The 21,606-nt window shown below is 38.3% G+C and overlaps 1 protein-coding gene and 1 long non-coding RNA gene across 2 annotated transcripts; one reads left to right on the top strand and one right to left on the bottom strand.

The window, feature by feature from the left end:
* The first annotated feature begins 1,710 nt into the window (after nt 1–1,710).
* On the top strand, nt 1,711–19,855 carry olfml3a (olfactomedin-like 3a). Its single transcript, XM_051662071.1, has 3 exons — nt 1,711–1,955; nt 15,243–15,525; nt 17,773–19,855. Exons 1-3 carry the CDS (start codon nt 1,842–1,844, stop codon nt 18,561–18,563), a joined length of 1,188 nt encoding a protein of 395 aa, XP_051518031.1. The 5' UTR covers nt 1,711–1,841; the 3' UTR covers nt 18,564–19,855.
* On the bottom strand, nt 2,588–5,633 carry LOC127420103 (uncharacterized). Its single transcript, XR_007893772.1, has 3 exons — nt 5,441–5,633; nt 5,152–5,319; nt 2,588–3,215 (listed from the first exon to the last, which is right to left on the bottom strand). It is a non-coding gene; the product is annotated as an uncharacterized LOC127420103 (long non-coding RNA).
* Nucleotides 19,856–21,606: the final 1,751 nt, after the last annotated feature.

Below are 21,606 nucleotides of genomic sequence, written 5' to 3'. Positions count from 1 at the left end.
AATGTTGTCTTGCTGTAGTTTGAATAAAAAGGTTTTAATTTCATTATTATTTAATTAATTGTAATTTTATCTAAGTTAGAATTAATGTTTTTATTTGTATTATTATTACGAATGGATATGGCATGGGCTTTGAAAGGAATGATAAATTATTATTTTTGGGGGGATCAATCACATGCAAGATAACAACAGAATTAAATCTATATTTCTTTTGAGTTTACCAGCATGTGTTGTGGCCATGCTACTTTAGGTTAGCTCTTTTCAGTGACACATAATATAGATTTCAATGACAAACTGTTCAATTCTGACATTTTATCCTCGGATATTTGGTATTGAGCTCAGGCTGTAACAACCCTTGATAAAGCTCAATTGTCTGTCAAAACAAAAGGTCAGGTTCTTCAGTCACTTAGCTTGGAGAGCACATTGACACATAGTCAAAAAATTGCACACAGAAAAAAAAGGGTAAAATCTCTGAGAAAAAGGTAAAAATGTCATGTACATAGTATTTAAAAACAAATTGAAGATGTTGACACAGTCAAATAACACATTAGTTTTGAACATACTTTTCAATCGCCAGAGCTTTTCTTTTGAGAATTGAGGAAAACTGACTTGGTAAGGAAAAGGCATTTCATTAAAATAACTCCAATAACAAAACAATCAGAAATGGCAAAAATGTGACTAAATTTCCCTCTGCATAATTCAGTTTGCCTTCCACGGAATCCTCACTTGCATTTAACTTTAAATTAACCAAGTGCCCTTTCGGTGGTATTTGCATAAGTAGGATGATGTGATTTCCTTATCCATGTATAATAATTTTCTGATTAGAAATGGTGTAGGTGGCAATGTTTAAATCTGATGATTTAAAAAAGGAATTCTGCATTCCTTAGAAGAAATTATAATGTTCTGGTGAGATTGACTTCACTTTCTCTATGTTTGGGGTCCCAGAGACCCCAGTCCTGTATATATAAAATTAGTAATACATTTTAAAAGCTTCAATTTCTTTTTATATATTGCTCTGATTTAATCAAATCCCAGTAGACAGTTATAAAGCTGTAACCCTGTTTTATAACAAAGAAAGCCTAAAATCTTTAGAAAGGTGATTGTTATCCAGTAATATTGTTTCTGTTTTGGGATCAATTTGACCACAGTAAAAACACATTGTAGAGAAATACAATAAACAACCTTAAAATAAAATCTTAATATGTGAAAATTCTTTATATTTTTTATGTTTTTTATTTTTTTATTTTTTTATCTGAGGTAACTGAGACCCAAAACTTTTAATGTAATAATTTTCACAGAAGTCATTTGAATTGAAGGTTTTTTTTTATAATAATTCCTCACAAGATTATGAAAAGTCATAAAGTATTAACCTGATACTTCAATGTTGAGTTTCCTTTAGGCTTTTAATGGGAATTTAGAGTCTCTCAGACTGCCAAAACAGAATATGGATATGACAGAATATGAGGGTTAAAGGAAAAAGATTGGCAGTAGAAATTGGAAATAATGATTAGTATAAAGTTTTCTTATTGTCTGAAATACATTTTACTGCACTTCACTGACTTCATTTGAAGCACAGTACATCGTTCTCTTATGAGGATAGAAAGAGGCCAGAGACACATGGCTCCTCCCTCAGTGTTAGTAAAAACATTCCAGCTAAGTGAGAGAACCAGTGAATTTGAAACCCTGCAAGTCCCTGTTTCTGGTCCCTTCTCCTTGTGAGCACACTTACTGGAGGACAAGGACGCTCCATAACCAGCTACAGCTCACATCAACCTCTCAGAATTTTGAATGTTCTTTTGTTTAGTGGAGTATCTTAAAAAAAGTGTCAATTGTCCATACCCACCATGAAAGCCACCATATTCTTCATACTCTTAATCATTTATACTCAGCATTCCAGAGGTCAGTACCACTACCAGGGCCTGATGAACTACTTGGAAAACAGGATGCTTGCTATGGAGGTAAGAATAATTGGGTTTGTCTGGCCAAATTCTTCCGTCTTGACAAATTGTGATGTCCAAGTCTACCGTCTGCATTCCTGCTCGTTTTCAGCCATCTTACAAAGACTTTCTCTGAGGCACAGTTATTTTCGTACAGCTCAAATTCTGTAATTAGTCACAATTTGGTGATTTCTTGGAAGGCCACTGAAGACATAATTTAAAATCTGAGACAAACAATCCTAACAGGATAATTTAGAGAATTCATTACTTTTATTCCATTCAATGACACTTTAAGGTTGTACTGTAAACATATTTTCATCACATTTTAATAACATCTTTGTTTCCATCCATTTAACTTTGTTCCAGAATTTATAGAGGGTTTTTTTAATGCTGTTTTCAGAGTTTATTTTCTTCAACACTAATTCAATTCAGTGTAAAAAAGTGCAATGAACTTATCACAGTAGGTTGTAACCTTGGCACCACTTTGATTTCACTAAGAAAGTTAGGCAGCAATTAAACTTTAAGTTTTCAATTTTAGTGTGTTAGAATTGTGTGGCTATATATGTTGAAGCATGAAGCATGCAAAGTGAGTGCATAAACTCACTGAAGTAACCTACATAATGCAACTTTCCTAAAGACACAGCGTGCCAACACAGCAGTGACTGAAACAATGTTTCTCAAACTAAAGATCCATGGAACTGTAGCAGAGTGATGGGACTAGAGGATAGAACTGTAGCACAAGCAGATGGGGGAGAATCCTGCTAATGCTAATATTTGAGGGAAAACCAATAGAAAAGTTGACTACGCCACCCTGTTGTTAACAGGGAAATACTAACCCAATTAAAAATAGAAAGGGCACACAGGTTTGTTGTTCCAAAACAAAAGGGCTAGAGACGTGGATACCAAAGTACAAAAATAATTCTTTATTTTAAGATACATATATATGAAGGGCACTGGACACTCAGTTATTTAAAAGTGTATTAAAATTATGAGCACAGGCAATCTGCTGGATGGTTCGCAATAGGCTTCACACTCAAAAGACAGACAAAACAAGCATATCTTTGCTTGTGCAACACAGAGGGCTGAGGCTTACCAGAATCAGGTAGGCTAGCCAAGCGCAGCGATCCCCCAATAAAAAGAGACTTCACCCACAGGTGTATGCTCACTTACACAAAGCACACAGGTGAATTAGTTGTGAGTACACAGCACTAAGCACATGACAGGGGAACCACAACCATTTAGCGGGGAACGTCTAGCCCACTGCACTGGGGCACTCAGCTCCTGAGAAAAGACAGAGAGAAAATTAACAAAGTAAAAGGATCATAATAAACTAACAAAACCAAGACAAAAACTCTGGACACAGTGCTAACAAACTCAACAAGGGTTTTTTAACCACTGATTTACAGTACTGTGCAAAAGTTTTAGGCACTTGGGAAAAATGGTACATAGTGAGGATGTCTTCAAAAATAATGCCATAAATAGTTTTCATTTATCAATTAACGTCATACAAAGTCCAGTAAACATAACAAAAAGCTAAATCAATATTGGGTGTGACCACCTTTACGTTCAAAACAGCACCAATTCTTGTAGGTACACCTGGACACAGTTTTTCTTGGTTGTTGGCAGACAGGATGTTCCAAGCTTCTTGGAGAATTTGCCACAGTGCTTCTATCTATTTCGGCTGTCTCAATTGCTTCTGTCTCTTCTTGTAATCCCAGACTGACTCACTATTCAGTGGGAGGCTCTGTGGGGGCAATGCCATCTGTTGCAAGGCTCCCTGTTCTTCTATTCTATTCTATTTGCAAAATAAATTTTTGGGAGTCTAAAATGTATATTTCCTATTGACACACTAAAGCTGAAAATATAAATAACCATCTTAAGACAAATCTTATGTGTCTAAGACTTTTGCACAGTACTGTATATATATAGAACTGGATCGCTTATGCAGCGTTAAACTGCCAGCAGGAGGTGAAGCCACCAGAAGTGTGTGAATCTTAGTATGCCCAAACTGCCATAGAGTATCAATGACTGACAGGCAAAAACACCCCCGTTTCACCGTCTCCAACCCGTGGATACAGTTGCATTTCGCCCTCTAGTGACAATCATGTTTAATGTTTAATTAGCTGTTATGGATAATATTAGTTACGAGGGAGAGGATATAAGCGGATCGCGATGTCAGAGCATTCACCTGCCCAGGTGTTCAGTCTATCAGTACAGCACAACAATCACCAAAGAAAGCAGCAAAACTATCCACAAGTTGTAATGCAAGTATGAAAAGCTGTAATATTTGCTTGTTTTGGGGTTACAACATGTCTGTTTACTAAAAAAGTAAAACTGGGATTTTTAATTCACCTAAAATGCCCGGGATTTGCCCGTTTTCATACTGAAGCGCTCACTGTAGTCATACATAGATACATGTCATAAATTACGTGTTCGTTTGCCATTTAAACATAGTGTATCTGATTAATTTTAACCAACTTTGCTTTGCTGATCTTCCTCTCTGCGCATGTGATAGAGGGAGAGAGAGTGTGCGCTCTTATTCAAGTGACTGCGAGAACAAGGCACTTTTTTGATGAAAATATAAAACAAGTAATTGAACACTTCGATTATCACAATAAATATGAAATAATGTCTGTTTGTATCTAACCTCAGTTTCAGTGAACTTGTTTACAATCAGCTGATCTGTTCGCTGATGAAGTTTGTTAGTGATGGATACTGTTTGATACAGATAAACATAACTCCCTCTGGCTTTCAAACAGGAAAAATTCTCGACTTTAAATAAATAAATAATGTCATGTAGGACGTTTGCATTGTAGGGATGTACATACAGATTTCAGATATAAAATCGGTGATTGAATGACTAATGTTTACTCACTGAAATGAGATGATTTCCTATTATGTCAGTAGGGACATTGGAGTGTTTGGGCATAGCAATATGGCGGAGGAGTGGCTTCATATGACGTCATGAGCAATCCAGTTCCCTTATGACTCAGTACACTTGACATTGCATTTATTAATGCATATGGGGAGTGCTTTCTTACACTACCTAGTTGAAAACTCTCTACAATAATGCCAATATTCTAATATTGGCTATGGTGTTTGAGCCCCGCCTGTTTTGGTGCAAAACTGTCCACTATAAAAACAGGTGCACAAACACCATTTCCTCAGAATTACTTCCTTCAAGACAGCGATCATCTGTTGTCTAAAAGCCCTCTACCTTCATCGTCGATATACATGAGTCAGCGGGCAGAATCTTCAGGGGAAGACTTTCCGCTCCCCAGCAGTGCTCCGGCGAACATCACACCACCTCGCCGATTGACGCTTTGCTGGTGAACGGGCCTCAGCATCCTGATTCCTCGCAGCGCTTCGGCAGGGTTTGTGTATCCTTACAAAGCAATTGTATATTGTGTATTGTATATTGTGTGATTTAAATATATATTCATTTATCTATCAGTGTATATATATATATATATATATATATATATATATCTAAAAGAGTCACTTACATGTTTGTGTCTTTTTAAAGATGTTGTTCCGTAAGTGTTCCTTGTGTGAGAGGCACATCCCGCCGTCAGATCAGCATGAGAGCTGCGTTTACTGTCTGGGCTGTGCCCACGCAGAGTCAGCTCCCATGGAGACAGACTGTCCTCACTGTGAAGGCATGAGTCTCAAGACACTTCGCTCACGAATCACCCTCATTCTGAGGGACGATTCAGCCTCATGCGCCCTCCCACCCGCCTCTTTTGTGATACGTGAGGATTCACACGAGGAGGCATGGCGGGGCCGCGAGGTCGAGCAGGATGACTTTGAGGTGGTCCTTGTGGCGGCACACGCCCTGCGAGCCCCTCAATGTGCGAGACGAGATCCGACCTTCTGAAAGAGTGGGCGGCCTTGTCTCGTGCAGTGGTTCTGATGCTGGGGATGATAATGATGAAGTTATGTCTCTCGCTGCATCAGGCGAGTGGTCAGTGGACAGGGTTGGTGAGTAATGGAATACATGTAATTGGTTTACGTTTAATTTAATTTCATTTAAATCACTGGTAATTAGAATACAGTTACATTCAAAAAGTATTTTGATTACTGAAGAGATTACTTTGCATTTTATTGTCATTTGTTTCATTTAATATTTAGTCCTTTCAGATGGAAAACATTTATACATATAAATGATGTGATCCAAAGTGCATTTGGACAGCGGTGAAACACTTTCTTATGAAGTGTTACATTCATATGAGCAGACAGAGAAGTTTGAAGTTTGGAGCAGAAGAAATTGAAATAAACCTTGTGTAAATTGTCAGCTTTATGCTAAGCTAAAATGCTATTTCTAGCCATTTTACATGCGCGTTACCAGGCACGATCATATTTTTTTTATCAAGAAAATTCACGTTGGATCATAATTTCTTCTTTTCTAGTAAGAAAAAAAATCATATTCTTGATAATAATTTTTGTATTGTTTTCCTGTAAAAATTTCTAAAAATCCTTAAAACAAGATCAATTTGATTTATCTTGTTTTAGAAACAACACTGCACAAGATATTTAGGTTTTTCAGAGAAAAACTGGCAGAGTTTTTATAGTCAAAACAAGTGAAAAACTCCACCAGTGCTGAAGAAGTAATCCAGAGTATTTAGAATACATTACTGACCTTGAGTAATCTAACAGAATACGTTACAAATGACATTTTACAACATGTATTCTGTAATCTGTAGTGGAATACATTTCAAAAGTAACCTTCCCAACCCTGTCAGTGGATGATTCTGCCGCCCCTCCCCCCCACGAGGGAGAGGAACGTGAACGCGCCACTGACAGGGAGATGCTTCATGTCGAAGAGCTTCACCTTGAATTGTCTCCCCCAGAGGAACCTGAACAGTCTCGCCTCGATGAATGGTTCCTGCAGTCCAGACACTGTCAAACTGCTGCGTCCTGCAAATCTGCCCCATTCTTCCCCGAAGTTCATAACGAACTAAGTCTTGGCATGTGCCCTTCTCAGTGCGCTCGCGCAGTGATGCCATCCTCTTTAATGTGGATCACGGGGAAGAAAACGGTTATGCCCAATTACCCCCTGTAGAGGAGGCGGTAGCGGCACACCTCTGCCCAGCGAGTAACAGGGCGTGGATATCGCGGCCCATACATCCTTCCAAACCGTGTCAACAAACGTCCACACTGGCAGGAAAAGCTTACGTAGCGGCAGGACAAGCTGGATCAGCACTCCACACAATGGCGGTGCTCCAGGTATTTCAAACCAAGCTCCTCAGGCAAATGGACAAGACGACTGCGATCCAGAGACATTCAAAGAGCTCCGCACCACTACAGACCTAGCGCTGCATACCATGAAAGTCACTGCGCAGGCCATCGGCAAGTCCATGGGCAACCTGGCAGTTCTGGATCGACATATATGGCTGACCCTCACAGAAATGACTGATAAGGAAAAAGCCACTCTGTGGAATGCTCCAGTGTCTCCAGCCGGCCTCTTTAGCGGCTCTGTGAATAAAGTTGCTGAGCGTTATGTTGCAATTCAGCAGCAGTCACAGGCTATGAGACACTTTATGCCCAAACGGAGTACATCACAGTCGGTTCACCCTCACTCTGTTTTGAGCCAGCGGCCAACTAAAAGCCCCATTCCTGCTGCCTCACCCGCACCTGTGTATCAGCATGTGCCGCAAAAGTGCTCTTGACTGGCACAACCCTTTGAAGTGGAAAGCAGAGCCCGCGATTCCCTCCGGGTCTGCTCCAAAAAAGGCTTGGTTGGAGACACAAAACATTGTTCCCCATCTCCCAACTACTGTTTGCCGGGAAAGGAATATTGTTGTTCACAGTATTGTTCAAAATGTTGTTTCTGTGTCTTGCACTCAAATAAATGCAATAAAAAATGCAATAAGTGCAAAAAAAAGAAAGAAAATACAGCATTTGTTGCAAATGCACGAGATGCTCACACATTCTCAATAAAGAGCCCTTTTTCCTCTTCAAAGCAAACACATTATGCGCAACTGCTTCCCTATCGTTAGCGATGCATTATATCATATGGTAAACAAACCGAATTGCCCTCTGTCCCGTTACGCACACGTGTGGTGAACCCTAACGGGTATGGGTGCAAAAAAAGGATAGAACATGGTTATACAATCCAATTTGCACGCTGGCCACCCTGTTTCAATGCTGTTGTCTTCCACGGTTTCCCCCAAAGACGCGCCAGTATTACGATTAAAGAAAGACGGCGGACTTCGGCCGATCCTGGATCTGAGACATTTAAATCACGCACTCACAAAGCATCCATTCAAAATGATTACTCAGAAACGAATCTTATCGCATGTACGCCCACACGATGAGATTATGTCGATAGATCTGAAGGATGCGTACTTTCATATCCAAATTGTACGACATCACAGGATGTTTTTGAGATTCGCGTTCGAGAGAAAAGCGTATCAGTTCAAAGTCCTGCACTTCGGACTGTCTCAAAGTGAATGTGGCAACTATATCTGCATATCACGCACATGAAGCTGGCGCCTCTATAGGAAAGCATGATTTAATCATAAAGTTCCTTAAAGGAGCAAGACGATTAAACCCACCTTGGCCGGCTACAGTCCCTAATTGACTTTAGTCCTAAAAGTTCTCGCAGGGCCCCCCTTCGAACCTTTGGACTCTGTTGATTTGCACATGCTCTCCATTAAGACCGCACTACTGCTGACTCTGGCCTCAGTAAAACGGGTTGGTGACTTGCACTAACAATCGGCAATTCATGTCTGGAGTTTGGCCCTGGACTTTCAAGAGCCACTGTCAAACCCAGAAAAGGCTATGTGCCTAAGGCCCTAACCATGCCCTTCAGAGCGCAGATGGTTCACCTTCAGGCCTTCTTCCCTCCTTCAGTAATTCGAATGAGGAACAATAATTGCGTTTGTTATGCCCTGTGTGGGCACTACACGCATACGTTGAGCATACACGCCAGCTCAGACTGTCTGATCAACTCTTTGTAAGCTATGGAGGATGCACAAAAGGAATGTCCATCTCCAAGCAAAGACTTTCTCACTGGACTGCCGATGCAATTTCCCTGGCATATGAGTCGCAGGGTAAGACTTGCCCAATTGGTGTTAAAGCACACTCAACTAGAAGCATGGCCTCCTCATGGGCATGGACGAATGGAGTTTCCTTACAGGACATATGTTTTGCAGCAGAATGGTCCTCTCAAAACACATTCGCGAGGTTTTACAACCTAGACATAATGTCTCTCTCTTCAAAAGTCCTCTCTGTTTAGAGCTCTTGCTATCCATTGGCCAAATACATATACTTATGCTCCTCCCTTTTAGGACGAGCTCCCCATCTTTTACACAACTGCCTGCATTAGGCCATTGTAATTTACTGTGAGTCACAAGCACTTACATTATAAATAAACTCCCTTCCCGACTGGGTTCGTGAAGGAGTTAATTCATACTTTATGACTATAGTTCATATATTTGTCCTGAGTGCTCCCCTCCTGGCCCAACACGAGGGTCACTCACTGCAGCAGGCTCTTGTCAGTCGCCGTCCCACGAGACTGCGGCGTCATGCTTCCTTTCTGGGAGGTTATGTCATGTAATGCGGCATGATGGGATTCTGTTCCCCATGTGCGTTAATAAACGCAATATCAAGTGTACTAAGTTGTAAGTGAACGTCTCGGTTACGTACTTAACCTCGGTTCCCTGAGACAAAGGGAATGAGACTTTGCGAACACTAGCCGCATTACAAGACTCAAGAGCTCTTGAGGTATGAGTGATGTGCTCCTTGTTCTTAGTCAGAAATTATGAGGAAATGGTGTTTGTGCACCTGTTTTGATAGCGGACAGTTATGCACCAAAACAGGCAGGGATCAAACACCATAGCCAATATTAGAATACTGGCGTTATTGTAGAGAGGTTTCAACTAGGTCGTGTAAGAAGGCACTCCCCATATGCGTTAACAAACGCAATGTCTCATTCCCTTCGTCTCAGGGAACCGAGGTTACATATGTAACCAAGACGTTCTATATCCATCTATCTATCTATCTATCATATATTATATTATATATATCTCAGTGGTTTTAACCCACACAAAACAAAACAAAAAAATGTGAAGAGCAGGGGAGAGAGAGAGACTGATGACAAAATCACCCGGCTACTATCAAATTCACACAAATGAAAATAGTTTCAATATGAACAAAATAACAGTTTTCAAACTCAGACAATCTCATTGATTCAAGAAGTACAGATACTTGTCTCTGTGACTCAAAACAGCGCTTTCAGAGCCAGCGACTGAGTTTTAAATGGAAACACAACAAACAAAACAAAACAAAAGCAAAACAGCAGCGCTGTAAGATTAGCACTACAGCTTCAATGCAGACAGACCCATTCTGACGAGCAGTTTATTTCACCGAAAATGTTGGAGCCATAACATACACGCACGCACGGCAAAAACAGACCCGAGGAAGGCAGAAGTAGGCCTGTGAAGCTCGGTACGAGCCTCGCACAAAAAAACCATCCGATACCGGAAATGGTGCGGCCATTAGACCGTGACGCGTGTCTAGGCGGCACAAAGCCACCCTAATATACACCACGAACGCACGCTGATAGGCTATCACTGAGGGGCGTGATACAATAAAACAGACAGAAGCGCTATTCTTATAAACACTGCATGATGCAGGTCGCATTACATTTAAAATATATTATGCATAAAAGGGAAAGTCACCATTATACACAATATAACTGAAATGACAAAACCAGGGACCAGCAGTCACTACAGAGCCAAGACTTGGATCAACAGACATTATCAACTGTAAGCCAATACTGTGGTGTCTGACATCTTTGAAGGTTCAATTCTTTATCTTAGTCTTCCTTTTGGACACTGCCTCGAGTGAAGTTGTACTCCAGAGCAGAGAAACATCCCTCTGATAGACAGAATTGTATACCAGAAGTTTTGTCCTCAGTGTAGCTGAAAAATGAGTACACTGATTCAGTAAGCAATATATTTGTCATGATTAAGTAGACACCTCATAAGACTAATACAATTTATTCAGTCAATCTCCATATTTTTCCATATTCAGGCAGGTATGTTTTGATAATGTGAATCAGCAGGAGTCCACTAAACTAATTTAGCAATCAGATGTTACGTAATATTATTATTTCACTGAACAGCAGTTACAAATTTACATGTCGTATTATTTCAATATTCCTATCATTTCCCATACATTTTCTTACTATAACTAGTATCTGGAATGAATAGCACATTTTTGACACTCTCTACCCATCATTTTCACAAGAACTGATGGATATCTAATTTAGAGAGACAATGATTTTATTTACATTTGGAGACATATTTTTATGTTGTACACTGAAAATGTTTTAAGCATAAAACATAAAGCATCATGCTAGTTCAGGCAGGTCACATTAATCAAGCTTGCAATTAGCTGATGTTCAGCTGACCATGACGTACCAAAACAATTCAGACACATATCAGAGTAGGGTGTTTTTTTTAGGTCTTCCATTCATGAATTCTCTGAGCTGCCTTGTGGGTGGTTTTGTCGCAGAACAGAACCAGACCACCAACACCAACAGATTGTTTCAATAAATCAGTAAATGTTTTCATTAGACAAAAGTGCTCCTGACTGAAATTTGGTAAGATCTATATTAACTGGTTTGATTCAGGTCAAAAATATTGGTTAACTACTTTATCAACCTGAATACATTAGGTTAAACCATCAGAACTAATTTTAAGCGTAGGATAGGTAAGGTAGAAATAGCCCCTTAGAGGAATATTTCAGGTTCTCAATCGACAGCATTTGTGGCATAATGTTGATTACCAAGAACATTTTATTTCAACTTGTCCCTGTTTTTTTTTTTTTTTTTTTTTTTTTTAAAGAAAAAAATCTGGATTACAGTGAGGCACTTACAGTGGAAGTGAATAGGGCCAATCCATAAACTATTAAATAGCCACTGTTTCAAAAGTATAGCCACAAGACATAAACAATATGTGTGTGAACATGATTTTGGTGTAATTAAATTGCTTACTAACTTTTTTGTGTAAAGTTATTTCCAATTTTACAACTCCAATTTTACAGCCATGACGACGTAACACTGTAAACCATGCAATCCTGGTAATTTCGCAGTCTGCCGCAAAAATGACCATTTAAAATTTACAGCTGAAATAATACACAAGTTTTAACAGAAGCCTTTAATGTAAGTGCTATTATAACATTATAAGCTTCACATTTCTGCCTTTAAAGCCTCCAAAAATTGGCCCCATTGTAAGTACCTCACTGTAACCTTTTTGCAGAGGGATGAGTCAAAATAATTTTTTGTGGTAGTCAACATTATGCCACAAATACTGTCAATTGAGTTTAACTTGTATTGAACCCAGAATATTCCTTTAAGGTAACAATTGCAGGTTACCACTTTTTCCAGTGTACTTTCATGAGTTTGTGCAAGTCCTTTGGTTATACCCTTGACATTACTCAGGTTCTCCATGTGCTCTAAATATTGAAGTACCTCTTTTATATGGAGGGAATAGGTGGGAAGGAGAGGACGCTGGCGCAGTTTGGTTGCTGCTTCTCCACCCACGTTTTCTGCGTTTTCAAAATTTTATTATTTATGTTTAGTGTTATTTGCTGACACTATGCAGGTTTGCTGTCCATTTTTATCTGTTTGTTGATTTTATGTGGCGTGTACGGCAAGAAAGTTCTTGAACACCCAGAATTCGCCATGTTGGAATACTCCAAGGATTAACTTTTTTACCGTGAACACCATTTGCCTCCTGATACCTCTGTGTTGGATGCGGTTAAATCGTTAAATCTACACCAGCCAAAATATGTTCACTGGGGTTCCCGTCGGAATCTTCATACAAGCGGCGCTGGTATCAACTCGATATGGTCTCGCAGATGCACGGATCATCGCTATTCAGCTTCACGTGGTCTCTGCTCTGCTAATCTCTCTTATCCTCAGAAGCATACTGCATCTAGTGGAGGAGTTTGCCTCAAGACAATAAGGTTTGCACAACTGAACACTCGTTCTATAAACAATAAGGCTGCTTCCATCGGTGACATTATTATGGATAATAAACTGGATTTTCTCTGCCTCTGTGAGACTTGGCATCAGCCAAATGACTATGTCAATCTTAATATGTGTGCCCTGCCAGGCTACACATACATTGAGCGGCCACGATCCACCGGTAGAGGTGGTGGACTTGCTGTCATTCACAGATTTTATGTTCTAGTTACTGATGTTATGTTGCCATGTTTTTCATCTTTTGAATATTTGGCGTTTAAACTGAATGGTCCTTCACTGGTTCTTGTTTTAAATATCTATCGTCCTCCTAAACTAAACCCGGTGTACTTCTCTGAGTTTACTGAGTTGTTGACACTTTCCAGTTCAATTTGCTCAGCTATTCTTTTAATTGGTGATTTCAATATTCATGTAAACAATGTGAATTGTAACAATACTGTGAGTTTTATGGATGTGTTAGAGTGTTTGAACCTCACTCAGTGTGTTAACTTTCCGACACACATAAACACGGTCATATACTTGACTTGGTTTGAACCTTGGGTGTGGCTATTGCCCAACTTGAGAGTATGGATGTGTGTTAAGTGACCACAAGCTTCTTACCTTCTGTTTAATTCCTCCTTCATTGCAGACTGTAAATTAACGTACTATTTGTTTCAAGAAAATCAGAGACATTGATCATGACCTTCTCACTCATGCCATTGGGGATCTATCAGTCATGTCCTCTGTTGATCAATATAATAATGTGTTAACATCGTTATTGGATGACTTTGCACTTTTGAAAAAACGTGTTGTTTCTTTTAAGAGGTCATCTCCATGGTATACATCTGAGCTATGTGTATTGAAGGCTCTTGGCAGGCAACTTGAGCGGCAATATAGGAAAACTGGTTTGACAGTTCATAGATTAATGTTTGAGCAACATCAAACTGATTACCATAATTCTCTTAAAACTGCTTAAACAGCATTCTATTCAACTCTCATCAGCAGTAGTGGTTCAAACTCTGGTGTTTTGTTTAGAACAATTAACAATCTTATTAAACCTAACAGAAATGTTAGTTGTTTTACTGCTGAGCAGTGCAATGAGTTTCTTAATTATTTTTCATGTAAGATTGAAAATATCTACAACTAAGAACTGCTTCTGTCCAATTATCTGACTTTGTGGAGTTGTTACCTCTTCATTCTCCGGTTCCTGTATTTTCAAGTTTTACTGTTGTTAATAATTATTTTATTTTAAAATTGGTTTCTATAAGCGTAGTTTCCATTCACTTTTCGCGCTTTTTTGTTATCGACAAAGAGAAAATGCGTAAAAATGTTTTTGCGAAATTTGCCGTCTTCTGCCTGTTTCCATTCAAATGGCCTTTTATCGATAAAAATGGTGTGCGTGATGACGTCATGCCTTAACGTCATGCACTTTGTTGCATAAGTTTTGATTTAGTGCAAAATAAATCTGCCCTGAAGCTGTTTCCATTCAGAAATGTGTGTTGCAGAAAGGCTTATTCATAACTTTTACATCCAGGCTTGATTATTGTAACTCACTTTTTGTAGGCAAACTCAATTAAGATGTTACAATATATACAGAGTTCAGCTGCTCATGTTCTGACTCACACATCTTCACGTCAGCACATTACTCCTATCCTTACTCAATTACATTGGCTCCCAGTTCAATCTCGTATTGATTTAAAATTCTTATGTTAACTTTTAAAGCAGTACATGGGCTGGCTCCAGTTTACTTTTGTGATTTGGTAACACCGTATACTTCCACCAGTTCTCTTCGCTCTGCTGGTACAATCGCACTATATCAGCCTCTTTGTAAACTGAAAACTATGGGTGGTAGGGCCTTTTCTTGCATTGCTCCAAAGCTGTGGAACTCATTACCTGTTTCCATTAGGAGTGCTCCTTCGTTTGAATGTTTTAATCAGGTTTTTTAATAATTTTTTTATGTGCTCTGATTGTTAATGTTATTGTAGATTATGTTGTAAAATTGTGATTGTAATTTACTGTAGTGCTTTGAGTACAAGAAAGGCACATAACAAATAAAATGTATTATTATTATAACAATAAGCGTAACCTTTCAATGAATTATCTTTTTAACCTTGCCCAACTATTGCCTAGAATAGGAAATAAAGAAATCTTCAGAGACCAACAGATGCTTTCTAGAGTAACTCTTCTGTACAGTTATTGCCAACAACCTTTTAATGCACAGAAAACTATTCAACTGTTTCTTTGGAAATAATTTCTAGCACACTTTGATCTGACAAAATCCAATTGTAGGCATTTTAAACAATTACATAACTCATTAGTTTTTTTTATACTTCCAGGAACGTATTGCCCTGTGGCATGAACAGAACAACCGCTACAATGCTGATCTGAAGGAATTTAGACAGCAAGCTGCAGACCTGTTGGAGAAGTTGGGCAAGGAGTACACTAAACTGCATTCAGACCTGGAGGGTGCCGGAGCACGGGTGGACCGCGTGGAGCGTGAGATGGACTACATTGAAACTAAGAATCCCCCAAAGCCTTGTGTTAAAGCAGCAGACAAGATGGTGGAACAGGACGCGGTTGTCAGGGAGAGGAAGAAGCAAGAGTTCTTTGAGCTCTCTGGTGAGTATGGGGAATGGTGGCTGAAGCTCAGCTCAAACCACTAGAAACCACTAGTTTCAGTTTTAGCCTTGAAATGGTCTTGGCAAAGAGGAGACTCGCTTTATTTAGCTTCTCGTTACATAGTATACCAGTTTGGAGGACATGTCTCTGGAAAATTGCGATGCTGGAAAATAGAAAGAAAAGAAATGGTGGAAATAGCTGCAACTCAATATAGAGAGGGTGAATGAAGAGCATGTGCTCATTTGTATATTTTAAGAATTAGCTTCCTAATTACTCTCAGCCATAATGGGATTGTGCTATAGTGGTTTGAAAGTAGGCTTGAACAGTTTCATTTTGCATTAATGGCAGGGTTACCCAAGGCTATGCTAATGCTTTCTTGTCCTGAAGATTTGCTCATTTAGAAGAAAGAAGTGGTGTGTCTTGGTAATTAGGAAACAAGGAACAAAGAAACAAGCCAGTCAGTTCACTGAAGATACTGACTTTATACTAACCATTTTGGCTTTTGTGGTCAAAATGTTGCACAGTTGATAGTTTTTTGTCCAATATGCTGGAGTAAAAGAAAATGAAGTAGGAAATTTGGCCATTAATCTGACACCAGTATCAATTGGATTATAGTGTTATTAACATTTTGGAGAAAAATGTTAATATTCAAAAAAAAAAAAAAAAACTACAGAGAACACAGTAGCCTGCAATGATGTATGAGACCAGAAGACAGTATTTATTCAAAGATGCAGTCTATATGACAACATACTTTTCTGACACATAAACAGAGACAGTTTTACAGAGATGGAATACTGGTATTAAAATAAATGGGAGAAATTAGAACACCCAAGGCCAACGGATTTAAAAAAGAAAGAAAAAGGGAGTGCTTTAGATACAGACATCGCCTGTCAACTCGAGGATGCGCATGAGCGTTAGCCGAACCAGCACAAGTTTTTTTTTTTTTTTAGCATGATCTGAGCTAAAGAAGCACAATTTATGATACCATTGTTGTCAGATTTTACTGCTGATTTTAAATATGTTCTTTAATCTTGACCAACCTTTTTGGAGGTTTCGGTCAGTCCACATTCAAGTAGATAGGAGCTGTACTATTGTGCTGCATGTTTACAAAACAGCTGCCCAGAAGCATTCCAAAGATGGCTGCTGAGTGGTATGACTTGCCTTGAAAGAAACTTTGCACATAAGTAACTAAAAGATGAAGTGTGTAATTTCTGCCCTTATTAGAATCACCAAAAATAAACATTGCTTTCAAACAGCAATTTTGAACACTCCCTTCTTCTGCACTTGATCAAACAAAAAGATAATCCCATCCTAGACTTACTCTATTGGTTGAGACAGTGTTGTTGTGTCAGGCTGGACAGGTCTCTCAAAACAAAGAGCGATTTGTATAGCATCATAAAGACACAGTGTTTACAGTTTTTGAGGAAATCAGTGTGTACAAAATGCTTGCTTATAGTTGTCTCTGCATATTAAGATGGAATATAAGAATATTTTAATATAAAAAAGTTATACACTTTGTACAAGCTTGCCTTTTATTTGTTCAGCATCAAAAGAGATATAATTAAAGCAGTGAAGATTAGATATTTGACAGAAAGTTTTGCACCTCTCCTACTCAAGATGTAAAATCCTAAAGAGATGTAAGATGTTATCTGCAAAATGTGACAAATCATGACAGAAGTGTCTATTAATGCCCAAAGCTTTCAATAAATCATGTGTCTCAGATACAGTACCCATGGTCTGTAATCTAAAACAGTAAGGCACCATAAAATCATGGTTATAAAGAACATTAAGCCATCATCTTCGCTTAGCACAATCTTCCACAATCTTCCCTAGCTTATATAATTACAGTAACGTGTGGCATTATAGGGTGGTCCATTAACTGTTGTGGATGGAAGATGGACATTATGGAGGCTTATAAGGCATCTGCTTGATGTTACTTTCATTTTAACTCCACTTCCAACAGGTCTTTTTCCCCTGTCATTTGCATTTGAGTTCTCTGGGGTTTTATTTTGTTGCTTCCATCAATAAAGAAAAAAAAAATCCAATGTTCTCTTCCAAGATCTCAAGGCTATGATCAGGGTTTAAACTCTCTAATTGCTTAATTTCGATTCCATTTTTCATGGTGCTGTCTTCCACTGCATGTGCAAAGCAAGATGCAAAGCAGACTGTTTAAATTGCTTCAAAGTTTGCCATATTAATCATAAAGTACACCACATTCACATTAATCATGTTTGTTTTCATTGACAGTGTGCATTAACATTGTTTCCAGTATTCGAGCAATGAAGATCCTTAAGAGGCTGGGGAGTCCCAAAGGTGTCTGGACAAAAGATGCCAGATCAGCAAAAGTTTATGTCTTCAACAGCACATCTGATAACACACTGTACGAGTTCAACTCTGTCCGAGAGCTCTCCGCATCATCAGGCATATCTAAAGGCAGGCAAATTACCCTGCCCTCTGTTTGGAATGGGACTGGTCATGTAGTGAATGATGGCTTCCTCTACTATGTCAGTGAGGACTCTGAGCTCCAAGTTATTAAATATGACCTCAACAATGGTTCAATTGCAGACAGTGCAGTGTTTCCCATAGAAGATCACACCCCAGTGTACAGCCTTAATTCAGAGACTCTGGTGGACCTAGTGGCAGATGAAGATGGGCTATGGGCACTATATGCTGCTGGAGACACAATCAACCTTGCTAAGATGGACTCCAACTCTCTAGACATTGAGCAGATGTGGGACACAGCATGCCCGAGAAACAACGCTGAAGCAGCCTTTATTGTCTGTGGCACAGTCTATGTGGTTTACAACACCAAGCCACCAAGCCGCTCCCGTGTGCAGTGTGTGTTTGATGTGAATGATATGGTAAGCAATGGTGAGGTCCCTCTGGTTTATTTCCCCAGGCGCTACGGGGCCCATTCCAGTCTTAAATACAATCCTGAGGAGAGGCAGCTTTATGCGTGGGATGACGGGTACCAGATTCTTTATAAGCTCGCACTGCAGAAGAAGCTATGGGCAATAATGCCACCACCTGAGGAATAAAAGGTGTGCCTTTGCAGCTCTTAAAGACCCCATTAAATTAAAATGAATGTTGTTGCTTTTAGTCCATGTGTGTTTGCTTTGAGGCTATTTGTATCCTTGTGTACTCATAAGTATTGATAAAATGCACTTTTAGCAGATATACACATTTAACCCTTTAAGCTCGAATCAGCCCGCCGGCAGTCCTAATGAGAAAAAAATATTATCAAAATATTAATAACTAAAGTCTCGACCAACGCAAAATAGGTATTGTTTTAAAGCTTAGAAGCTGTACTTTACAATGCATGTAGGCATTATGACCAAAACTGAACAAGTGCTTTGAAATTTGCAGACAAATCAGAAGTGTTCCGTTTTGATAATTTATTAAAAGTTTTGCACTGTACATGTTTTTGTAATCAGTACAAACATCAAACTAATCAAATAGCCATGTGTCATATGTCATATGTCGTTGGAAAGCTCTCAATAGAGTAGAATACAACCAGCATATTTGTTTTACAGACAAAAATATAGCGAGTAATAGTTAAGTATATGTCTTTGACATGCATGTTACATGTAAACAGGTAAGCTGCATTTTTGCTAATACCTTCAAGAAAAATAAACAGAAGATAAAATATCATATACCATTACTTAGAGGAGGGAATTCTCATTAAAATGAGCCAACACACAACATAATAGAATGCATAGACCATTAAATAATTCACACGAAGCACAATGTGCACACAGTACATACTGTAAAGTGCTATCTGACTAAAACACAGTAGCTTTCCTGGATCAGATGACTTCATCAGAAATTATTAGTACATTGTCCTGCATCATGGAACACTAAACCAATTGTATTAGGATTCAGTATGCTGCAACCAGAGGTGGAAGTCATCCAAATATGGGCAGAGAGGATCATTCACTCTAATTGTATATAGCTACCAGAAGATGGTGCCAAGTACATAACGGACTCAACGATGACTCAAATGACACAGAATGGAACTGAATGAGATCTCGTTACTCATGTCTGCATGCTTTGGAGAGAGAGAGCATACCTTTAGTCATCATTGTATTTGCATGTATAATTAGTTCTTATGTACAATTGTTATGTTTTATTTGTTTGGAGAGGCTTTTGGACACTTGGAGATGTTTTTGGACACTAGGATAAATAATTTTTGTAATGCTATAACTTTTGATTGTTTTGTCATATGAACACTAAATCTCACTTAGTTATAGGTGACATGATTGGGAACAAAACAAAAGCAGTTTTTTGGAGCCACCTTATTTGCACCCTGAAATATATAATGTCAAATCAGAAAAATAAGAAAAAGAGTTATTCCAGTTTTTAAAATTTTTTTTTTTTTTTTTTAGCAGTTTCTTAGGCTGAGAGTCTTATAATTTATCATAATCTATATCATTTATATTTTTTTTACGTTTTCTTTAAAATTATATCAAACAATTGACCCTGTTTGTTATTATTTTTTTTTTCTTTTCTTTTTTTTTTTGTAGCGTTAATTTTAGGCATGCCACTGAAACAGAAAATCTTTAAAACACGTTCTGAACTTAAAGGGTTAAATTACAGTCTTTCCCTTCCAGAAAACCAACCAAAAATATTGATGATTCATGTTACACTTCACAGTTTTTTGTCTAATCAAATGCTCTCTAGAATGAGAATGGCCCTCCCCCTGCAACTGAACAGCAAAAAAAAAATTTAAAAAAAAAAAAGCAAATCATGGTTCATGGCTTTGATTAAAATAAAGCATTTTGGCTAAACAAGGGACAAGCCCTTCAATATGTCCTGCCCAAGCTTCCTTTTTAAATAGGAAATATGTCAACACATTCAGAAACCTGTACTTGTCCAGCAATTTTATGGTGTCTTTAAAGGACTTGACATTTTTTGGCCATAAAGTGTTTTTCTTTAACTTTATCAGGAGACTTCCTATACTCGTCTATCTCAACAACTGACTGATCAGTGGATTTAACTCTCTCTTTTTGATTCAGTGATTGAACTTCACAAAACTAAAAGAGCAACTCTTCAAAAGAAATGAAAAATCCTTGACTGAACAAACATTTTATTTTAGCATTTTTTTAAATACAAGAACCTTTTCAAACATTACAAGTTATATTGCAAGTACAAATGACCAATACAAAATTAGAAAGTATTTTGATTCATAAAGGGGCAGAAAACATAGTTTGTTAAAACATAACACACAATAGTTAGCGGTGAGGTAAAGAACCAGATTGTATTTCTTAACCATATTATTTCACATTCACCTACAGAAGTACAGAGTTTTACAATATTAATTTTGTAAAAACAGGTAAGACCAAAATGTTGTACTTTGTCACAACCATTTCTTCAACAAGTTGACAGGGTTTTTTAAAGATTCTGTTAAAATATTAAATCTTACTATATAGAAATATTTTAAGCTTAACAATTACCCTATGAGATGATGGAGGATGTTATCTAAAACTAGCCCCAAGTGCCATATGTATTTCAAGATATTTCAACACCACCAACTTGAAATGAGTGAAAAGTCAATGCTCTGGAATCTTGAGCTGTGCCTACCATGTTTGGGCAGCACTGACAATGAGATTCCTGCATAGTAGGTACACTCTATCAGGGGTCATGCCTTTGTCAAAGCTGTTGCGTGCATTTAAATTGTCTGTATGCAACCTTTTTCTTTTTAAACATAAAAGTGTAAAGATGTCCAGGACTTTGAAAGGGAAGCTCTGATCTAATTCTATTTCTGTGCTGTCTGTAAAGGTTGTTTGTATGCAACCTTTATCTCATTTATTTTTTTACACGTAAAAGTGTTAAGATGTGCAGGACTTTGATAGGGAAGCTCTGATCTTATGCTATTTCTGTGCATTTATGTTATCTGTTTCCAACATATGCAGTAAATACTGTATTACGCAAATTTGAATGACAGGAGAAATTTGGACTAGCAACTTCAGTCATGTTAAATGAATAGTTCACCCAATATAAAAATTCTGTCATTATTTACTAACTTTCATTGTTGTTCCAAAATGATATGACTTTCTTCCAAATCTATCCTTGAATTCCACT

This window comes from Myxocyprinus asiaticus, chromosome 29, assembly GCF_019703515.2.
Source record: "Myxocyprinus asiaticus isolate MX2 ecotype Aquarium Trade chromosome 29, UBuf_Myxa_2, whole genome shotgun sequence".
Classification (NCBI taxonomy): Eukaryota; Metazoa; Chordata; class Actinopteri; order Cypriniformes; family Catostomidae; genus Myxocyprinus; species Myxocyprinus asiaticus.
Note: the sequence above shows the minus strand (reverse complement) of the source record. Positions and strands in the feature narration are given on the sequence as shown.

Coding starts and splice junctions, on each gene's coding strand:
- olfml3a (XM_051662071.1), top strand. CDS start 1,842: ATGAAAGCCACCATATTCTTCATACTCTTAATCATTTATACTCAGCAT. Junction 1,956..15,242: donor ACAGGATGCTTGCTATGGAG/GTAAGAATAATT, acceptor TTATACTTCCAG/GAACGTATTGCCCTGTGGCA. Junction 15,526..17,772: donor AGAGTTCTTTGAGCTCTCTG/GTGAGTATGGGG, acceptor TTTCATTGACAG/TGTGCATTAACATTGTTTCC.